The 16,592-nt window shown below is 45.1% G+C and overlaps 3 protein-coding genes across 3 annotated transcripts in view; 1 reads left to right on the top strand and 2 right to left on the bottom strand.

The window, feature by feature from the left end:
- LOC125686408 (uncharacterized) overlaps window positions 1–16,592 on the bottom strand; it is a 418,931-nt gene that overhangs the window by 238,055 nt on the left and 164,284 nt on the right. The gene's annotated exons all lie outside the window — the stretch shown is intronic.
- Window positions 1–16,592, bottom strand: part of LOC125686430 (uncharacterized protein K02A2.6-like) — a 377,153-nt gene that overhangs the window by 204,693 nt on the left and 155,868 nt on the right. The gene's annotated exons all lie outside the window — the stretch shown is intronic.
- On the top strand, window positions 2,971–13,565 carry LOC125686440 (sia-alpha-2,3-Gal-beta-1,4-GlcNAc-R:alpha 2,8-sialyltransferase-like). Its single transcript, XM_048930417.1, has 4 exons — window positions 2,971–3,137; window positions 3,646–3,768; window positions 6,249–6,806; window positions 9,803–13,565. Exons 1-4 carry the CDS (start codon window positions 2,971–2,973, stop codon window positions 10,083–10,085), a joined length of 1,131 nt encoding a protein of 376 aa, XP_048786374.1. The 3' UTR covers window positions 10,086–13,565.

The following is a 16,592-nucleotide window of genomic DNA, read 5'->3' as shown; positions in this document are numbered from 1 at the left end:
TCACCTTCAGGACATAAACATTTAACAATCATAAAGACAGTGACAATAATCAGTACAATTTATCCTCAGGATCCTTCCTCTCTCTGTGCCTTCCTCCAGAGCTCAACCTTCCCTCTGTATTCATTTCCCACACTTGCATAGCTGCCAACCTCCTTCTCCAATAAACAACATATCAATGATAAACATAATTTCCATCCATGAGTACAAATTAGGCCCTAGAAATTGATCTAATTGTTCTGCTACACTTATAGGATCCTCAGTTAAGGAATTCTTCTTGCAACTCCTAACTTCTCTTCTAGTAAAAACAGCAGGCATTACCGCACCTTTTTTCCCTTTGACCTAAGACTGCCTTAAGAGGACAAAGTGAAGTATTAGTAAGGTTAGTATTAGAGAAAGGAAAACTATCCAGGTCCCATTCGCATTACACCAACTCCCTCAGTAATTGAGAGCGCATCCTCTCTCCAGGACCCTGCACAGATCAGCAGCACCCACTCTCCTCCTCTGGAGAGGTCACCGCTGCTTTAAAAATTGCACTGCTTTAGAAATTAAAGGGGGGGGAAGTTACCTAAGGGATCCCATTTATGATCTTTCTGCTTCTCTTTCCCATTTCCTTTGAACTTGGACTCCTCACGAGGAACATTTCTTTACTCCTTGCACTCATTAAGCGACCTAAGCCAATTCTGTTTCAGAAAAAGGAGTCTTACTGTTGACATATAAATACAAAGTCTGATAGGCCCAATTTTCGTCAGACTCCTATTTTTGGTCAAAATAATGATTTTCCCTGTAGTGGCTCTCTACTGTATACAGTATTTATACATCTTTTCCCTGTTCTTTTCCTAGTTTTGGGATTATTTTCCAATTTTGAAACACTTCTCCCAAGGGGCTGGCTCTCTCTAGGCACCATTCCGGGGACCTTTTTCCCCTGCTCTCGGGAACTCCTATTACCCATCCCTCCAGAATGCTACTGTGAACTCCCCAGCTCACAGGTTACCACACTCTGATTCTCGGATTTTGGGCCCAATCCCTCAGGAGTACTATACTCCTATCTCGGATTAATAGGGGTGTACTGCTGGCACTTTGTCAAGTGCACAGGGTACCGCACACCAACAGTTCCCTCCCGAGACTCTTCCTTTCACCAACACAGCCGCTTCGTCCGTCCCTGGCCGTGCCCCTCGCGGGACAGCGGAACCGCAGGTCGGGACTCCGCACTCGCTTCGCACTGACAGCGCGTCTCAGTCACACACACTCAAAGAGTCTCAACTGACCCCCAAGGAAAGAGTTAAATCCCCTTACCTTGGTCCGTGCACGAAGTTACCGGGTCACAATGGCCAACACCCGTGCCTACCTGCCCCTTGGCTTTTACAGAGTCCGTCCTCTATGAAACAGTCTCGGTTTTTTATCGGCCGTACCAAGGAGTCACCTCACCACCCAGACAGGACCGCTGAAATCAGCGGGGTGCACCTATCCTGTACAGGGCAGTAGGGAAACTCTCAAAGAGGCGATAATAATCCCGGACGAGCCCCCAAATTGTTGGAAATAAACCAAGTAATTTTGTCAGGACGGTATCTCTGATAAAAGCAGAATTTATTCGCGATTCCAATGGCGGGCGTCCCACAAGTAGGAGCGCGCCTATGGACACAGCATGACAGCCTTTATACCCTGTTTTCTCCCCCTTGCCTTCCCCCTCCCCTGTTTCCCCAATGGCTGGGTACTCCAGGTTCACAATCTTATCAGAAGGTTTACATTTGTTATTTACTTGTTATCTGGTGCCAGTCAGTAGTCATCCTGTTGTCTCCAAGATGTCTCGGTGCTCTCCTTGTCATCGTTAAACAAAGAGCACTGGGGGATGATGTCAGGCCTTCCCAATGTCAGGTGCTTCCTCCGGCACGCCATGGCTTGTTCTCTGGTTTGCTCTCGTGCAGGATATTCTTGCAGTGTGTATGACAAAATGTACATATATACAGTGTGTTCCTGGGAACTATGATAACGGAGATCATAAAATAAAAATAATATTATACAATTCTAATGCAGAAACAACACTTGATTCCCACACTTACAACCCTTCTTGTAGGTAGGAGTCTCATGGGCAAGCCTCTCGTCTTCTGGGATCTCTCTGCATGATCAGGAACAGTGATAGATGATGGAAAGAGGCTTGGCTATCACCTCCACCAGTTCCCTCAGCACTCTCAGATGGATTTCATCTGGCCCCATGGACTTGTGGCAGTCTAGGTGGAATAGTAGGTCTCTGATTGTTTCCTCCTAGGTTTATTTTGCTCTCCATCTGAGACTTCCAGGTCAGGGGGTAGAGTACCCTGAAAGTACATTAAAGTTTCAGTGGGATTTACGGGGCAGTTTAATTGCAGCTAGGGCTCTTTGGGTAGCACCCTGTTTTTACACAATAAGGGATCTCTGGGTGGGTTTGGCATCACCCAGAAACAGGTTGTGGCACAGGAAAATGTGCTGTGGAAGTACCCAGACCCTCCCACCATGGAGACACTATGGGACTGGGGACACCATAATGTGCTTGAATGCCATTGGCCGTGGCAAGGAGTGGGAATGTTGATGAGAAGAGGTGTGCAGCTCATGCCAGACTGTGAAGAGAAATGGGGGTGCCAAACTCCGATGCTTACTTTCAGACTGTGTGTCACTGTAGGGGCTCTGGGGCTGACTCGAAGCTGTTGGGAGGGAACCTAGAGCCGGGGAGGGTGCACCGGGGGACATCACCGGGGCTGCCGGGTGTGCGAAGTGCCTAATGGGGGAGGCACGCTGGAGCGGCCGGGGCCGTCTGGGCCAGGACCCGTGGGGGGGCGGCTGCCGGCTGCCATGTCTGCGCGCCGGCGTTTGATACCTCCATTTTCTCTCTAGTTGCCGGCACCGTCTCCGCCCCCGCCGCCTCCGCGCCCTCCGCCCTTGCATGCAGCCCCGCGGCAATTCCGTCGCGCACGCCCAGCCGCGGAGCCGCCTCCTGTCATGAGGAACTGCAAGATGGTGCGGGTGGCCAGCGTGTTGGGGCTGGTGATGCTCAGCATCGCGCTGCTCATCCTTTTCTTCATCAGCTACGTCTCGCTCAAGAAAGACAATATCTTCGGCGTTCCTCGTGCCGCCAGCCCAAGGGGGCCCCGCATGTACATGTTCAGGTGAGGGCTCGGCTCGGTATGGCTGCCACGGCCCGGCACGGCTCGGGGACAGGGAGCCGCCCCCCACTCACTCCCGGGCTGGCACTGGGGTAGTCCGGGAGCACTCGGAGGGAAGACCCAGGGAAGTCCCCACGGCCTCAGCGGCGGCTCCTTCCACGTCGCGCTGCGCCCAGCCCTGGGCCTGCGGTCCCGGGACCGGAGGACACCCGGGCCGCGAGTGGGAATCTCGGTGCCTCGGAGGTGCTGCAACGTGATCACGTCACAACACGGCTCGGTACGGCCTGGCACGGCCCGGCGTGACTTAATACAGTCCTGCACGACTCAGCTTGGCTCAGCCCGGCACGGCTCAGTCCAGCCCGGACCTCGGGAAGCGGCGCGGCTCTGCCGGCGCTGTCCGTGGTGCAGATGGCGGTCGGACTTGACTGGTGACGGGATGTGGCCTGTGTGTGTCCGTGTGTCCGTGTTTGTGTGTCCCTGTGTCTGTGTGAGTCTGTGCGCACATTTCCAGGTCCCAGTTTGCGCTGAAGTTCCTGGACCCCTCATTTGTTCCTATTACGAACTTTCTGGGCCACGAGTTGCAGGAGAAGCCCTCCAAGTGGGTGTTCAATCGGACGGCATTCACACAGCAGAAGTAAGTGCAGAGCTCATCCCGCTTGTCCCCCTCTCATTTTCTCTAGGGTTGTCTCCTACTCCTGAGTATTTGAAACAGTACAATCAGGGACTGCTAAATACTCTGAATTCTGAGTAATTTGCCATCAGTGAGAGACAAAGGCTGAACCAGAGCATTTTCCTTTATGTTTTCATTTTGGAAGAATTTATTAATTCAGAGCAGGACACCAAGGTGCAATACGCATCCTTCTACCAAATGGAACGTGACCCAGTTTCCCAGAATGCAAGTAACATTGTCATTTCTTCAAGATCAATAGCTGATTGCTTAAAACTCGAAACAAATCAGACTGTAGCAGCCATGAAGAGTCATGCTCATGGAGGGCAAAACATGCCCAGCAGTTCTGAGCAAGTGTAGTGGGGCTTCCAGCTCCACTCTAGGTGTAGGGTGGGCAGACGGCAGTTCATTGGGGGCCACCAAGCACAGACCCTCCTGAGATGCCTTCACTGCACATTGACTTTGCCTCCTGTTTGCAGGTTCATGGCCACATTGCACTGTTGCTATAGAAAGAATTTCATGGTTCCTTAAGCTTTCTCAAAGTTTAATGAGAAACAAGATGGGCTTTTATTTTCTTCACTGTGATGTGAAAATGGTGATGTCTTCCCAGCCTCTGTTATTTAATGGCTTTACTGCAGTATGTATGTATACAGCAATAAAGATGTAAAAGAAAAGGAAATCCTTTAACCGTTTAATATGGCTACTACCATTTTGGATGCTGATTTTATCTGCCTGCCATTTTAGAGGCCACATTGTGACTCTGCTCACATGTCCTATCTGAGGAGCCCACAAGCAGCTGTGGGCCATTGAGAGGAGATGGCACCCTGCTTGCTCCATCCTTTCCCTGAGATCTCCCAGGCTGGTGTGACAGCATCCACCCCTTGGTATGGCCTAATTCTTGGCATCATTGCTTTATCCTTAATCATAGAATCATAGAAGCATAGTATAAACTGTGTTGAAAAGGACCTCAAAGATCATCTAGTTTCAACCCCCCTGTCATGGGCAAGGTCACCAACCACTATACCAGGCTGCCCAGAGCCATGTTCATCCTTGCCTTGAATGCCTCCAGGGACAGGGCATCCACAACCTCTCTGGGCAACCTGATCCAGTGTGTCACCACCCTCTGTGTGAAAAATCATAGAATCATAGAATCACCAAGGTTGGAAAAGACCTACAAGATCATCCAGTCCAACCATTCACTTATCACCAATAGCTCTCACTAAACCATGTCCCTCAACATAAAGTCTAAATATTCCTTGAACACCTCTAGGGTTGGTGACTCCACCACCTCCCTGGGCAGCCCATTCCAGCACCTGACCGCTCTTGGAAAAGCAGCATTTCCTAACATCCAGCCTGAATTTCCCCTGGCACAACTTGAGGCCATTCCCTCTAGTCCTATCACTAGTTATATGAGAGAAGAGGCCAACAAATAACTCCGTGTCACTCCACTGATGATTTGAGCTAATGCCTCGGGATCTGCCTTTGCATTTGTCTGTCATCCATAACCCATAATCAGGGGACCTAGTAGGACTCCGTTAATGCTTAGACATTGGAGGATGCGAGCTGGAAGAAAGGTTGTTTTACATAAACAAGAGAAAATAAAGTGGTATTGATTTTCTAATTTTATGCCCCACTAGGAAAATTCCTGAGCAGGGTTGGTGGGATTTTCTGTTTTTTGTTGTTGTTGCTGTTTTTTTTTTGTTGTTTTGTTTTTTCATTTGTTTGTTTTTGTTTTTAAGTATTCCTAATAATGCTTGTGAAAATGTTGGCATGTTTACTCAAATAAGACATTAAGGAATTACATTTACATAAAGGGAGACAGTGACTGTCATTTGTTTTGTGACTCAAAGCTTCCTAATGAGAATATATGGGATACACACATTTAAAAAATCAACTGCATTACATTTAATACGATGGAATATTCTGAACTTCTTGGTTTTGCTTCAGATATCTCATGACAAACAAAATATCCATCATTACCATAAATCCATGGTCCAGTACTGAGAGTGAAATGTGTGCAGAGAGCAGGAGCAGCAGAAAACCCATTCACCAGGCATGTGTCACAGCACAGACAGAAATGTGTTTCACACTACACTTCAGGAAGGTGGATGTGGGAAATGTGTCCTCTTAGTTATATGCCTCACATTTAAACAGAGAATGCAATATTTTAATCCTGACACTTTTCCAAGAGCCACAGACACATCTGTAGCTGGCATCAGTCAGTACAGCCCAGTAAAACCAAGCAGAGCACTGGATGAGGAGCTCCATCACTCCCATCTGTTTATATTAATTTTAAAGTCATTACATCACTGCATTGCTCAGTAAATTGCTTTATAATATTCTATAAAGAAAAAAATAAGTATAGCTGGAAATAAATCTCTCCAACGCAGACAAAAGGAAAATATAACTCAGTGACTCAGTGTTTTCTCTTTTCTATTTTATTTTAGGCAAGAAATCCTTCAGTATATCGATGTCATAAAAAATTTTTCTTTGACCAAGAATAGCGTCCAGATTGGACAGCTGATGCATTATGATTATTCCAGCCATAAGTATGTTTTTTCTATAAGTAATAACTTCAGATCGCTGCTTCCAGATGTGTCACCGATCCTGAATAAGCATTACAATGTTTGCACTGTGGTTGGAAACAGTGGAATCTTGACTGGAAGTCAGTGTGGGCAAGAAATAGATAAATCTGATTTTGTTTTTCGCTGCAATTTTGCTCCAACTGAGGCATTCCAAAAAGATGTTGGAAGGAAAATCAATCTCACAACCTTCAACCCCAGCATCCTGGAAAAGTATTACAACAATCTTTTGACCATTCAGGATCGCAACAACTTCTTTTTAAGTTTAAAAAAGCTTGATGGAGCCATTGTTTGGATTCCAGCTTTCTTCTTCCACACATCAGCAACAGTCACTAGAACACTGGTTGACTTCTTTGTTGAGCATCGAGGCCAACTAAATGTCCAATTGGCATGGCCAGGAAATATAATGCAGCATGTTAACAGGTGTGTATTTCTCTGACATTTAACTTGTCAAAATATGTATTTCTCTCTGTACAAATGCAATTATATTTATTTTCCTAGTCATGCCTAATCTGAAAGGCATTGCCTAGCCAGTCAGGACCTGACACTGCTTACAGAGCAAATACAGTTCCATCATTGCTTTAGTAAGTGTTCCAGGGTCTGTGCCATCATGGGACTGCTCCCACCATGGCTTTTACAGAGGCAGGAGTGCGGAGGAGTTGAATGAGATTCTGCATAAGAAAAGTACCATTTATGGAAGAAACTTACTCTCAGGTAGCAAACGGTGCCAGCAGACATCTGCAGAGTGATCTAGGCAAATCTATAGCCATTCACACAAGGATAACATTGCCACATCTTTAGCAAATGCACATGTAACCAGGAGTAAGGAGATCTGCTTTTCCAGGTGGAAAACCAAAAACACATGCAGAAGGGGTGGTTTATTTGACACCTGGCCTGATGGTTGCAGATGGGTCCCACCTGTCTCAAAGGGGGAAATGAATCCTAGCCCAAGAGCTGACAGGGCTTGTTGAGAGGGCCTTAAACTAGGTATGAGGGAGAAGGGAATAAAATGAAGCTTGCTGCTAAAATAGGATGAAGAGATGGACAAGGCATTCTACAAGGAACTGTAAGAAGTTTGCATAATTGCCAGCCCTTGTTCTCATGGGGGACTTCCCTGATATATGCTGGAAATACATTACAGCACAGAAGAAGCAGTCTAGGAAGTTTCTAGAGCATGTAGAAGATACCTTCCTGATACAGCTAATAAGAGGTGCTCCACTAGACCTGCTGTTCACAGAGAAGAACTGATGGGAGATGTGGTGGTCGGGAGCTGTCTTTGGTAGAGTGACCACAAAATGGTAGAGTTCTCAATTCTTGGTGAAGTTAGGAGGGAGGCCAGCAAAACTGATACCTTGGACTTCCGGAGGGCAGATTTGAACAGGATACTGGTAGGGAGGGTTCCTTGGGATTTGGTCCTGAAGGGTAAAGGGGTCCACAAAGGCTGGACACTTCTCCAGAATGAAGTCTTAAAGGAACAGGACTGAGCTGTCTCTGTGTGCCATAAGATGAGCTGACAGGAAAGAAGACTGGTGTGGCTGAACAGGGAACTCTTTCTGAGGCTCCAGGAGAAAAAGAGTCTACCTCCTGAGGAAGAAAGGACATGAAACTTGGGGGGAGCAGAAAGAAGCTGTTAGGATATGCAGAGAGAAAATCAGAAAGGCAAAAGCCCAGCTTGAGCTAAACCTGGCCATTGGGGTTAATGAGAAAAAAAACATTTTTACAAATATATTAACAATAAGAATAGGGCTAAGGAGAAACTTCATCCTTTACTGGATGTGGCAGGGAATATGATCACTGAGGATAAGGAAAAGGATGAGGTTCTCAATGCCTTCTTTACATCTATCTTTAAAAGTCAGACCAATTACCCTTGGGGTACTCTATCTCCTAACCTGGAAGTCTGGAAGGGGGAGCAGAATAACCCCCCCCCACAATTCAGGTGGAAACAGTTAGAGACCTACTACTCTACCTGGACTGCTACAAGTTCATGGGGCCGGATGGTATCCACCTGAGGGTTCTGAGGGAGCTGGCAGAGGTGATTGCCAAGCTACTTTTCACAGTCAGTGTTCTTGGTCAATTGGAGAGGTCCCAGAGGGCTGGAGGCTTGCCAATGTGACTCCCATCTACAAGAAGGGTTGTAAGGAGGATCCAGGGAACTACAAGTCTGTCGGCCTGACCTCAGTACCAGGAAAGGTTATTGAACAGATCACCTTGAGTGGGATAACACAGCATGTATGGGGTAACCAGAGGATCAGGCCCAGCCAGCATGGGTTTGTCAAAGGCAGATCCTGCTTGATCAACCTGACCTCCTTCTACGATCTAGTGACCCTTCTGGTGAATGAGGAAAAGGCTGTTGATGTGGTCTACCTAGACTTCAGCAAAGCCTTTGACACTGTCTCCCACAGTATTCTGGAGAAGCTGGCAGCCCGTGGCTTGGACAGGTACACTCTTTGCTGGGTAAAGAACTGGCTGGATGGCTGGGCCCAGAGAGTGGTGGTGAATGGAGTTAAATCCAGGTGGTAAGTGGTCACAAGTGGTGTTCCCCAGGGGTTGGTATTGGGGCCTGTCCTGTTCAATATCTTTATTGATGACCTGGATGAGGACATTGAGTGCGCCCTCAGTAAGTTTGCAGATGACACCGAGTTGGCTGGAACTGTCAATCTGCCTGAGGGTAGGAAGGCCCTGCAGAGGGATCTAGACAGGCAGGATTGATGGACTGAGGCCAATGGGATGCGGTTCAACAAGACCAGTCCTCCACAACAACAACCAGGTGAAGGAGCACAAATGTTATGAGGAGTGGCTGAGAGAACTGGGATTATTCAGTCTGGATAAGAGGGGGTTCAGAGGAGGTCTTATTTCTCTCTACAACTCCCTGAAAGGAGGTTGTGGCAAGGTGGAGGTCAGCCTCTTCTCACATATGACTAGTGATAGGACTATAAGGAATGGCCTCAAGTTGCACCAGGGGAGGTTCAGGTTGGATATTAGGAAAAACTTTTCTGAAAGTGTGGTCAGACACTGGAACAAGTTGCCTAGGAAGGTAGTAGAGTCCCCGTCCCTGAAGGTGTTCAAGAAACATGTAGATGTGGTAATTAGGAATGTGGTTTATTGGGGAAATATTGGTGGTAGGTGGATGGTTGGACTGGATCATCTTGGAGGTCTTTTCCAACCTTAATGATTCTATGATTCTAGGGAGACCTCAAAAGAGAATTTTGATGAGAGTGCTAAAATGGTTTTTCTGCATTCCTGTTCTTTACAGATTGTCCTGAACAGCCTTACCTTACTCAGGTTATCAGCTGTGAGCATTGATTGTCTCCATGCAGTAGCATTTTTGGTGGTCTCCATTCAGTAATATTTTTTTTTCTTACAACAACCCCATGGTATTACTTGTACCCTATACTAACATGCCTTTGTTTTTATCACAGATACTGGAAAAACAAACACTTGTCACCAAAGCGGCTGAGCACAGGTATTCTCATGTATACCCTTGCTTCTGCCATCTGTGAAGAAATTCACTTGTATGGATTCTGGCCCTTTGGGTTTGACCCCAACACAAGGGAGGACCTCCCATATCACTACTATGACAAGAAAGGAACCAAGTTTACAACCAAGTGGCAGGAGTCCCACCAGCTGCCTGCAGAGTTCCAGCTCCTCTATAGGATGCATGGTGAAGGACTGGCCAAACTGACCTTATTGCATTGTGCCTAAGAACCTAAATCTTGAAGTCCCAAATGATGGTCTAAAATGTGCCCAAATCTGAGTTAAATGTTCTTCAGATACAATTCTAAAAGAAATATATATATATATACACACACACTCACCCTAATATATTTTCCATAATATAAAGATGCTTTTTAATCACCCTTGTCACCATTCAAAGGGTTTAAGCATATTTAGCAATGCAGAAGCATTTATCAAATTCTGTGGATGCTATTCATACAGCCGCACAGCAAAGGTGAAATATTTTGCTTTTATACATATGCTATTAAATCTGTTTTAAAATATTTTCATATTTCAGCATTCCACTAAATGCCTCTAAACATCTTAATTTGATTGTTCCTTTCAGATTAGAACTAGAATTATGTTTTTCTCACATATATTGCTATGAGTAGTTCAGCATACGTAGACTTGCCTTGGCCAATTGAAAAAACCACCCCAAAACCCCAGTTAATTGTCACTTACAAGTTCCTCAGTGTGGAACCCCACTCCCACTGCTTGCATATTTTTGTATTTACTGAATTTTACTTTTTTTTTTTTTTTAAGAACAATATGGAGGTCAAAATATGGCTTGTACCTGGCTGTGTGCCCCTCTGTGTGCCCCAGTGAATGTGGAGAACGAGGGGATAGGATTCCCAGCCCAGATAACTGCATAGGAAAGCATCCCACCAACAGCCCCACTGGCACCAGATCAGGGGGGAGATGGAGTGAGGTTGGGGCAGCCCAATTTCTTAGAAATGGCCTTGAGAGGGAAGCGAGCACAGTGGGAATACAGAGAGTAGGAGATGTGATTCCCAGTGTCCTCTTTCACATTGTTAAGTTCCCAGTCAGACAACTGAATTAGTGGTCTCATGTTGCAGTCAAGAACAGATATTTGGGAAGATGCAGCTTTCTAAGTACCTTTGATGGTCAGACCGGTTGCAAAAAAGATAAATCTTAGGGTTGCTTGTGTTTGAAAATCTTAGCCATGATGCCTCAGGATAAGGGAGTCTGTAAAGCAACTGTTTTTCTTATTAAAACAAGTATGCTTCAAAGTATTTTAACATTTTAATATTATTCTGTATGATGCTGAGAATTGATTATACACTGGAAGAAGATGCAAAAGGCAATTTAAAATCGTACCTTAAAAGTGCACATTTTAGTGCACAGCACCCACACTTCAGGGGAAAAATTACTGCATCTGGCACACAACCAAATTGGGCATATTCCAGCAGGGAGGAAACTTCACCCCTCTGCACTGGCTATGAATATTGAAAGTTTTAAAGCCATTTTGAAAATGCCCTGTTCTTCCCTATTTTAATTATGCAGCATTTTCTGGCTTTTACTTTTGCAATGGGCATTTGGAGCTGCAAAGGGGCTCAGATGCACTCTGGCACCACCAGCCTGGCACCCACAACTTCAGACATGCTTGTGCAGGAGGCTGATGGCTGCAAAGTTCCTTTCCCAAGGCACAACAATCCCATATCAGCACTTGGGCACTGCTAACTTGTCTCACTGCCTGCACTCGTCACTGCTCATAGAACAGAGCATGACTTGTAGCAAGCGTCCTTAAGGAGACATCGCTGTGAAGCAACACTAGTTCTATGCTGTGTGATTTATTACTAATATTGCCATTTATTATTTGTGTTGTAGCAGCAGCAGGACAGGGAGCACCCATCTCTGCCAGACACTGTTCCCTGGGTGCCAGAACACACCCAAAAGCAGATAAACAGAAATTTCACAGGGAAGTGTTCTGCAGCAGTTGTTAATGACATAGAGTGATTAGTTATTTCCAGTGCAATTTGTCATTGAGCTGTACTGGAGACACATGCTGGCTAAACCTCCATGTTAGGGTCTCAGCATAGTGCCTGAGGCCACTGGCTTTACCTGGTGTCCCTCAGCATCAAGATGCTGTCCAGGTTGTGTTGATGGAGGTGAGGTGCCAGCACCTATGTCCAGAAGGAGGTGGGGGGTTGGCTTGTGTCTCAGTGAGGCGATGACCCAAAGGTACAGACAAAAAAAAGGAATAAGAAACAGAGGCTCCTTGAACAAACACCTTTTCAGGGCAGAAAATGGTGTTCTGGTTAAAATCACAAGCATGCTTCTGCCTGGCAAACCTGACTCCCTGCTCCTGGATCTGCCAGTTGCAGCCTTAGTGTCCAAGACAGCAAATCCTCTCTGCATTCATTAACATGTTAGCTAGACTCTTCCTTCCCCTTTGCTTGACCCTCAACCTTCCCTTCTCTGTCTATCTAAATGAATTCCTGATGTTTCAGGGAAAATACTATTATTTCTGAATGTCTAAACAAAAAAATATAGCTAAATGAAAGCACACAATGCAACACGATCAATTATTGCAAGTACAAAACCTTTCAGCTTACAATATTAGATGAAGCTCTAGGGAAAGGGCTCCTGGTGGCAGCCACGAGGTGATGACACTGCAAAAACATGGGGATGGCCCACAATGGAGATGAAAAATAGGGTGGTGATGGTGCTGGGACAGAGCCATCAAGTGGAGAATGGAAGGAAGAGGTGTATATGGAATAGGTGTGTTATCTTTCCTGCTCTTTACATCCTTGTTTTGTGTTTTAGTTGCTTGCATCTTTTCAGTGAATGGTAGCAGGATAAGCTAAAAAAAAAAAAAAATAAAAAAAATTTGGCTACCGGTTTGAATTGTGGAGTATACCAAAAGGCAAGTATTTGTGAAATATAGCTAACTGTGAACAGAGGTTACAAAAAAGAAAACATTCAGAAAGCAGGTCTTCTGTAAATTAATTTCTTTATTCTAATGGCTATACAGTTCAATTCCTGATGGAGTTGTTTTGAATAAAAAGATAAATAATAAAAATATGGCCATAACTGTAATAAAGGGTTAATTATTTAATGGCCATACTGAATGCATTATTTATTTTTAAATGGCTGCTGTTGACAAAGGGCGAGGGTACAGTCTCAGGTGAATGGCATGCAAGGCTGCACATGTTGTGAAACGTGTCACAAGCAGAACTATTGCTTGGTCCTGATCCCTGAAGTCTCTGTCGGCCTCAGAGCAACCAGGATGGGGCCTGCTTTGTACTAGAGAAGTGTATGTGGCCTGCACAGTGTGTGGTGCATGTAAATATGTCATCACATTTGTGAGTTACGGAGCCCGATTCTTGTTGTAATGGGGTGCCATATCCACATCACAACCATCGCTTGTGGAGAAAAATGTGATAATTTATTTTGAATCTTTCAGCAATGTTATTGTTGTTCGGTATGAATGTGCCTACAACATTGACTTATGCCAAAGCACAATATTGAATGCATTGACTTCAAAGAAAATGTTTTATTGCGCACTGAAAGTCTGTAAAACTCAACTGTCTGATTTTTCCTTTTGTATTTTTTTAATTGCCTGCTGTCAATAGTAATTAATGGCCTGAACTGGAAGGTCTTTCTATGCTGTACACAACAGACTGTCATTTTAATCAATAAGCATTCCATATTGTACAGATTACACTGGAACTGGAAATTTGCTCAAACAGTATGGCAGTATTCCATGAATGCTCAGTGCTAGCAGGACACGGCCCTAGCTCTGCACTAGCCCCAACTGTTCTATGCATGCTGGATGAAGCTGCAGGAAGTCCCCAAGGATGGAAAGCCTAGGGACAAGCTTGGGTTCCTCCCTAGTCCCCTGTGCCCGATGCTCAGTGTTTGCTTTCTCACTATATAATCAATGAATACACAGATGCTATAATTAAGAAATAAACAAGAAAGTTAGACTAAACAGGTTATCACACTAAAGAAGAACAGATAGAAAGCTTACCATTGTACTGAGATCAACAAAAAGACTCCAAGAAATACAATCACCAAAAGAGATCCTCTCCTAGTGGCAGTCAGCTCTTAAATGGGGTCTAGAAGAGGTGGAGCCAGGCTCCACCCCTTCTGGCAGCACAGGTGAATTGCCTTCACCTGTGCTCCCAGGGCTGACTCATTGTTCGCCTCAGGTGGTCAATCAGAGGTTCAGGCCATGATTCAGCAGTTCCCATACACTCAGCCACATGCCTGCCATACAGATCCCTGGGATCCATATCTGAAGTCCTTGGTTCAGAGATACTCACTGCAGCACCATCCTGTGGATCTAGTCAGTCATTGAAATAGGCTGTCCAGAGAAGTGGTGGAGTCACTGTCCATGGAGATGATCAAGAACCATGGAGATGTGGTACTTGGGGGCATGGTTAGTGGGCATAGTGGGGATGGGTTGATGGTTGAACTTGATGGTCTTAGAGGTCTTTTCCAACCTTAACGATTCTTTGATTCAACGAAGGCTTTACTGGAAAGCTCCTTCAGAACAGTTTTCAAATGTCTTGTTTGGTGCTCCCTGTATTTCATTATACCCTGCAATAAGATTAGCGTGATAGGTCAAATTCTGAGCTGTTGTGAAATATTGGGAGACACACAGCGTGTAAATAAGCACAGAACTTGGTTTGGGGCAGTTATTCATTAAAATGAATTACACTCAAGTATATCTCACAGCCACTCCTGTTATCTGCAGCACCCTGGCAGGAAGCACAGAGTCTCCGGAGGAGATATTCAAATCTACTTGGACACTTTCCAGTGCAACTTGCTCTAGAGAACATGCTTTAGGGAGTGTCGGACTGGTGGATCTTCGGAGATCCCCTTCAACCCCTGTGGTTCTGTGAGAGCCCTGAGAGCTGTCATTTTGCTGTGGTATAGTTGGTCAATCATATCTACTCTGTTTCTGCACAGTGGACAGTTTACATGTTGAGAGAATGCACTACTTGATTCAGCTCTGTGCAGGTCCTGTAAAGGCTCCCATAGAGAAGCTCTGCTGTAGGCTTTTCTATGCTCAACACAACTGGAAGGAGCATTACTGACTGCTGTACAGGATTTTTCTCCCCCTAACCACTACTAGAACCTAAAGATGTGCCAAATCAATGTTGTCAGCATTTATTGTCTAGCAATATTTGATAGGGGCTATTTTTGGCTTAATAAACTCAAAAGTTATGTATAAAGTGATAATTAAGGTGCTCAGTGTACCTAAAAATTCCAAGCCAATTCCGAGCAAGTTTCCATAAAATTATATCTACAAAAACTAGTAATCAGCTGCCACATAATCTAGTACCTTCACAATTAATGCAGTGTCAGTTCCACAATTCATTTTAAATTACTTATATTACTTCAGTCTAGTTTTGTCACGGACTTGACCAGATCAATCTATGTCCGTGACAGGGGCGACAGGCCTCTGCCCTCCCCCCCCCACCCCAGTCCCACAAAAATGGGAAGGAAGGAAGGGAGGAAAAGAACAGCAGCAGCAATCTGTGGAGGAAAACTTATTTTACTATAATATCGGAATACAAAATAACACAATATATACAATTTAATTGAAATTGAGATTAATAAATCAGACAAGATGAGAGAGAGAGAGTTCCCGGGACTGAGTCAATCCTGAACAGCTTGGAACGGCTAGGAAAGCACCCTCCAGCACCCACTGCAAGACAGCAAGAGAGCGCTCCCCCCACCCGGAAGGGCCAGATCCCGTGACTTCTGTAATGTACAGGGATAGGTACCTGGGATTGGGGCAGTGACACTTTAATGCCCCATACACTACATGATGTTTTGATGTGGAATACTGAAACCCAAAAACAAAAAACAAAAACAAAAAAAACATAGAACCATGACATTCCACCCCTTATTCTACATTGTTACATCATGCTTAAAATATATATACATACATACAAACAAACAAAAAATGATTAAAATGCATTACTCACACATGGCTATATACATATACATAGAATTACTGACTGCACTCCCCCGGCATCAAGTTTCCTTGTGGTACACACTGAACATCCCCATTCTTCTGCATTATCCACCAGGTGGATCCTGGTCCCTGGGCAAAAACTGTACCACAGAGAGGCTTGCCCCTTCCAGAAGCTGGAAGAACCCAAACTGCCTTTCCTAACATGTTCTTTACAACAGGGACTTTATCTCCCTCTACTGTATGTAGGGAACTGGATTGATTAGGACCATCACGATTGATTGATCCTCTGGTATTGACTAACCAGGTGGCTTCTGCCAAATGCTTCTCCCAGTGCTTAAATGTTCCACCACACAGTGCTTTTAGCATCGTTTTTAACAATCCATTGTATCGTTCAATTTTACCAGAGGCTGGTGCATGATAGGGAATATGGTAAATCCACTCAATGCCATGATCTTTGGCCCAAGTATTTACAAGAGAATTTTTGAAATGAGTCCCATTATCTGACTCAATTCTTTCTGGAGTGCCATGTCGCCACAGGACTTGTTTCTCAAGCCCTAATATGGTGTTTCGGGCGGTAGCATGGGGTACTGCATATGTTTCAAGCCACCCGGTGGTTGCCTCCACCACAGTAAGCACATAATGCTTACCATTGCAAGATCGTGGCAAGGTGATATAATCAACCTGCCATGCCTCCCCATATTTATACTTTTGCCATCGCCATTCCTCCCAGAGAGATTTCATCCTCTTGGCTTGTTTGATGA

Source organism: Lagopus muta, chromosome W (genome assembly GCF_023343835.1).
Source record: "Lagopus muta isolate bLagMut1 chromosome W, bLagMut1 primary, whole genome shotgun sequence".
In the NCBI taxonomy this organism is placed as follows: Eukaryota; Metazoa; Chordata; class Aves; order Galliformes; family Phasianidae; genus Lagopus; species Lagopus muta.
Note: the sequence above shows the minus strand (reverse complement) of the source record. Positions and strands in the feature narration are given on the sequence as shown.

Bases quoted from the DNA above. Each gene is read 5' to 3' on its own strand.
- LOC125686440 (XM_048930417.1), top strand. From the start codon at position 2,971: ATGAGGAACTGCAAGATGGTGCGGGTGGCCAGCGTGTTGGGGCTGGTG. The intron at 3,138-3,645 runs GTGAGGGCTCGG...GCACATTTCCAG, and splicing joins CCCCGCATGTACATGTTCAG to GTCCCAGTTTGCGCTGAAGT. The intron at 3,769-6,248 runs GTAAGTGCAGAG...ATTTTATTTTAG, and splicing joins ACGGCATTCACACAGCAGAA to GCAAGAAATCCTTCAGTATA.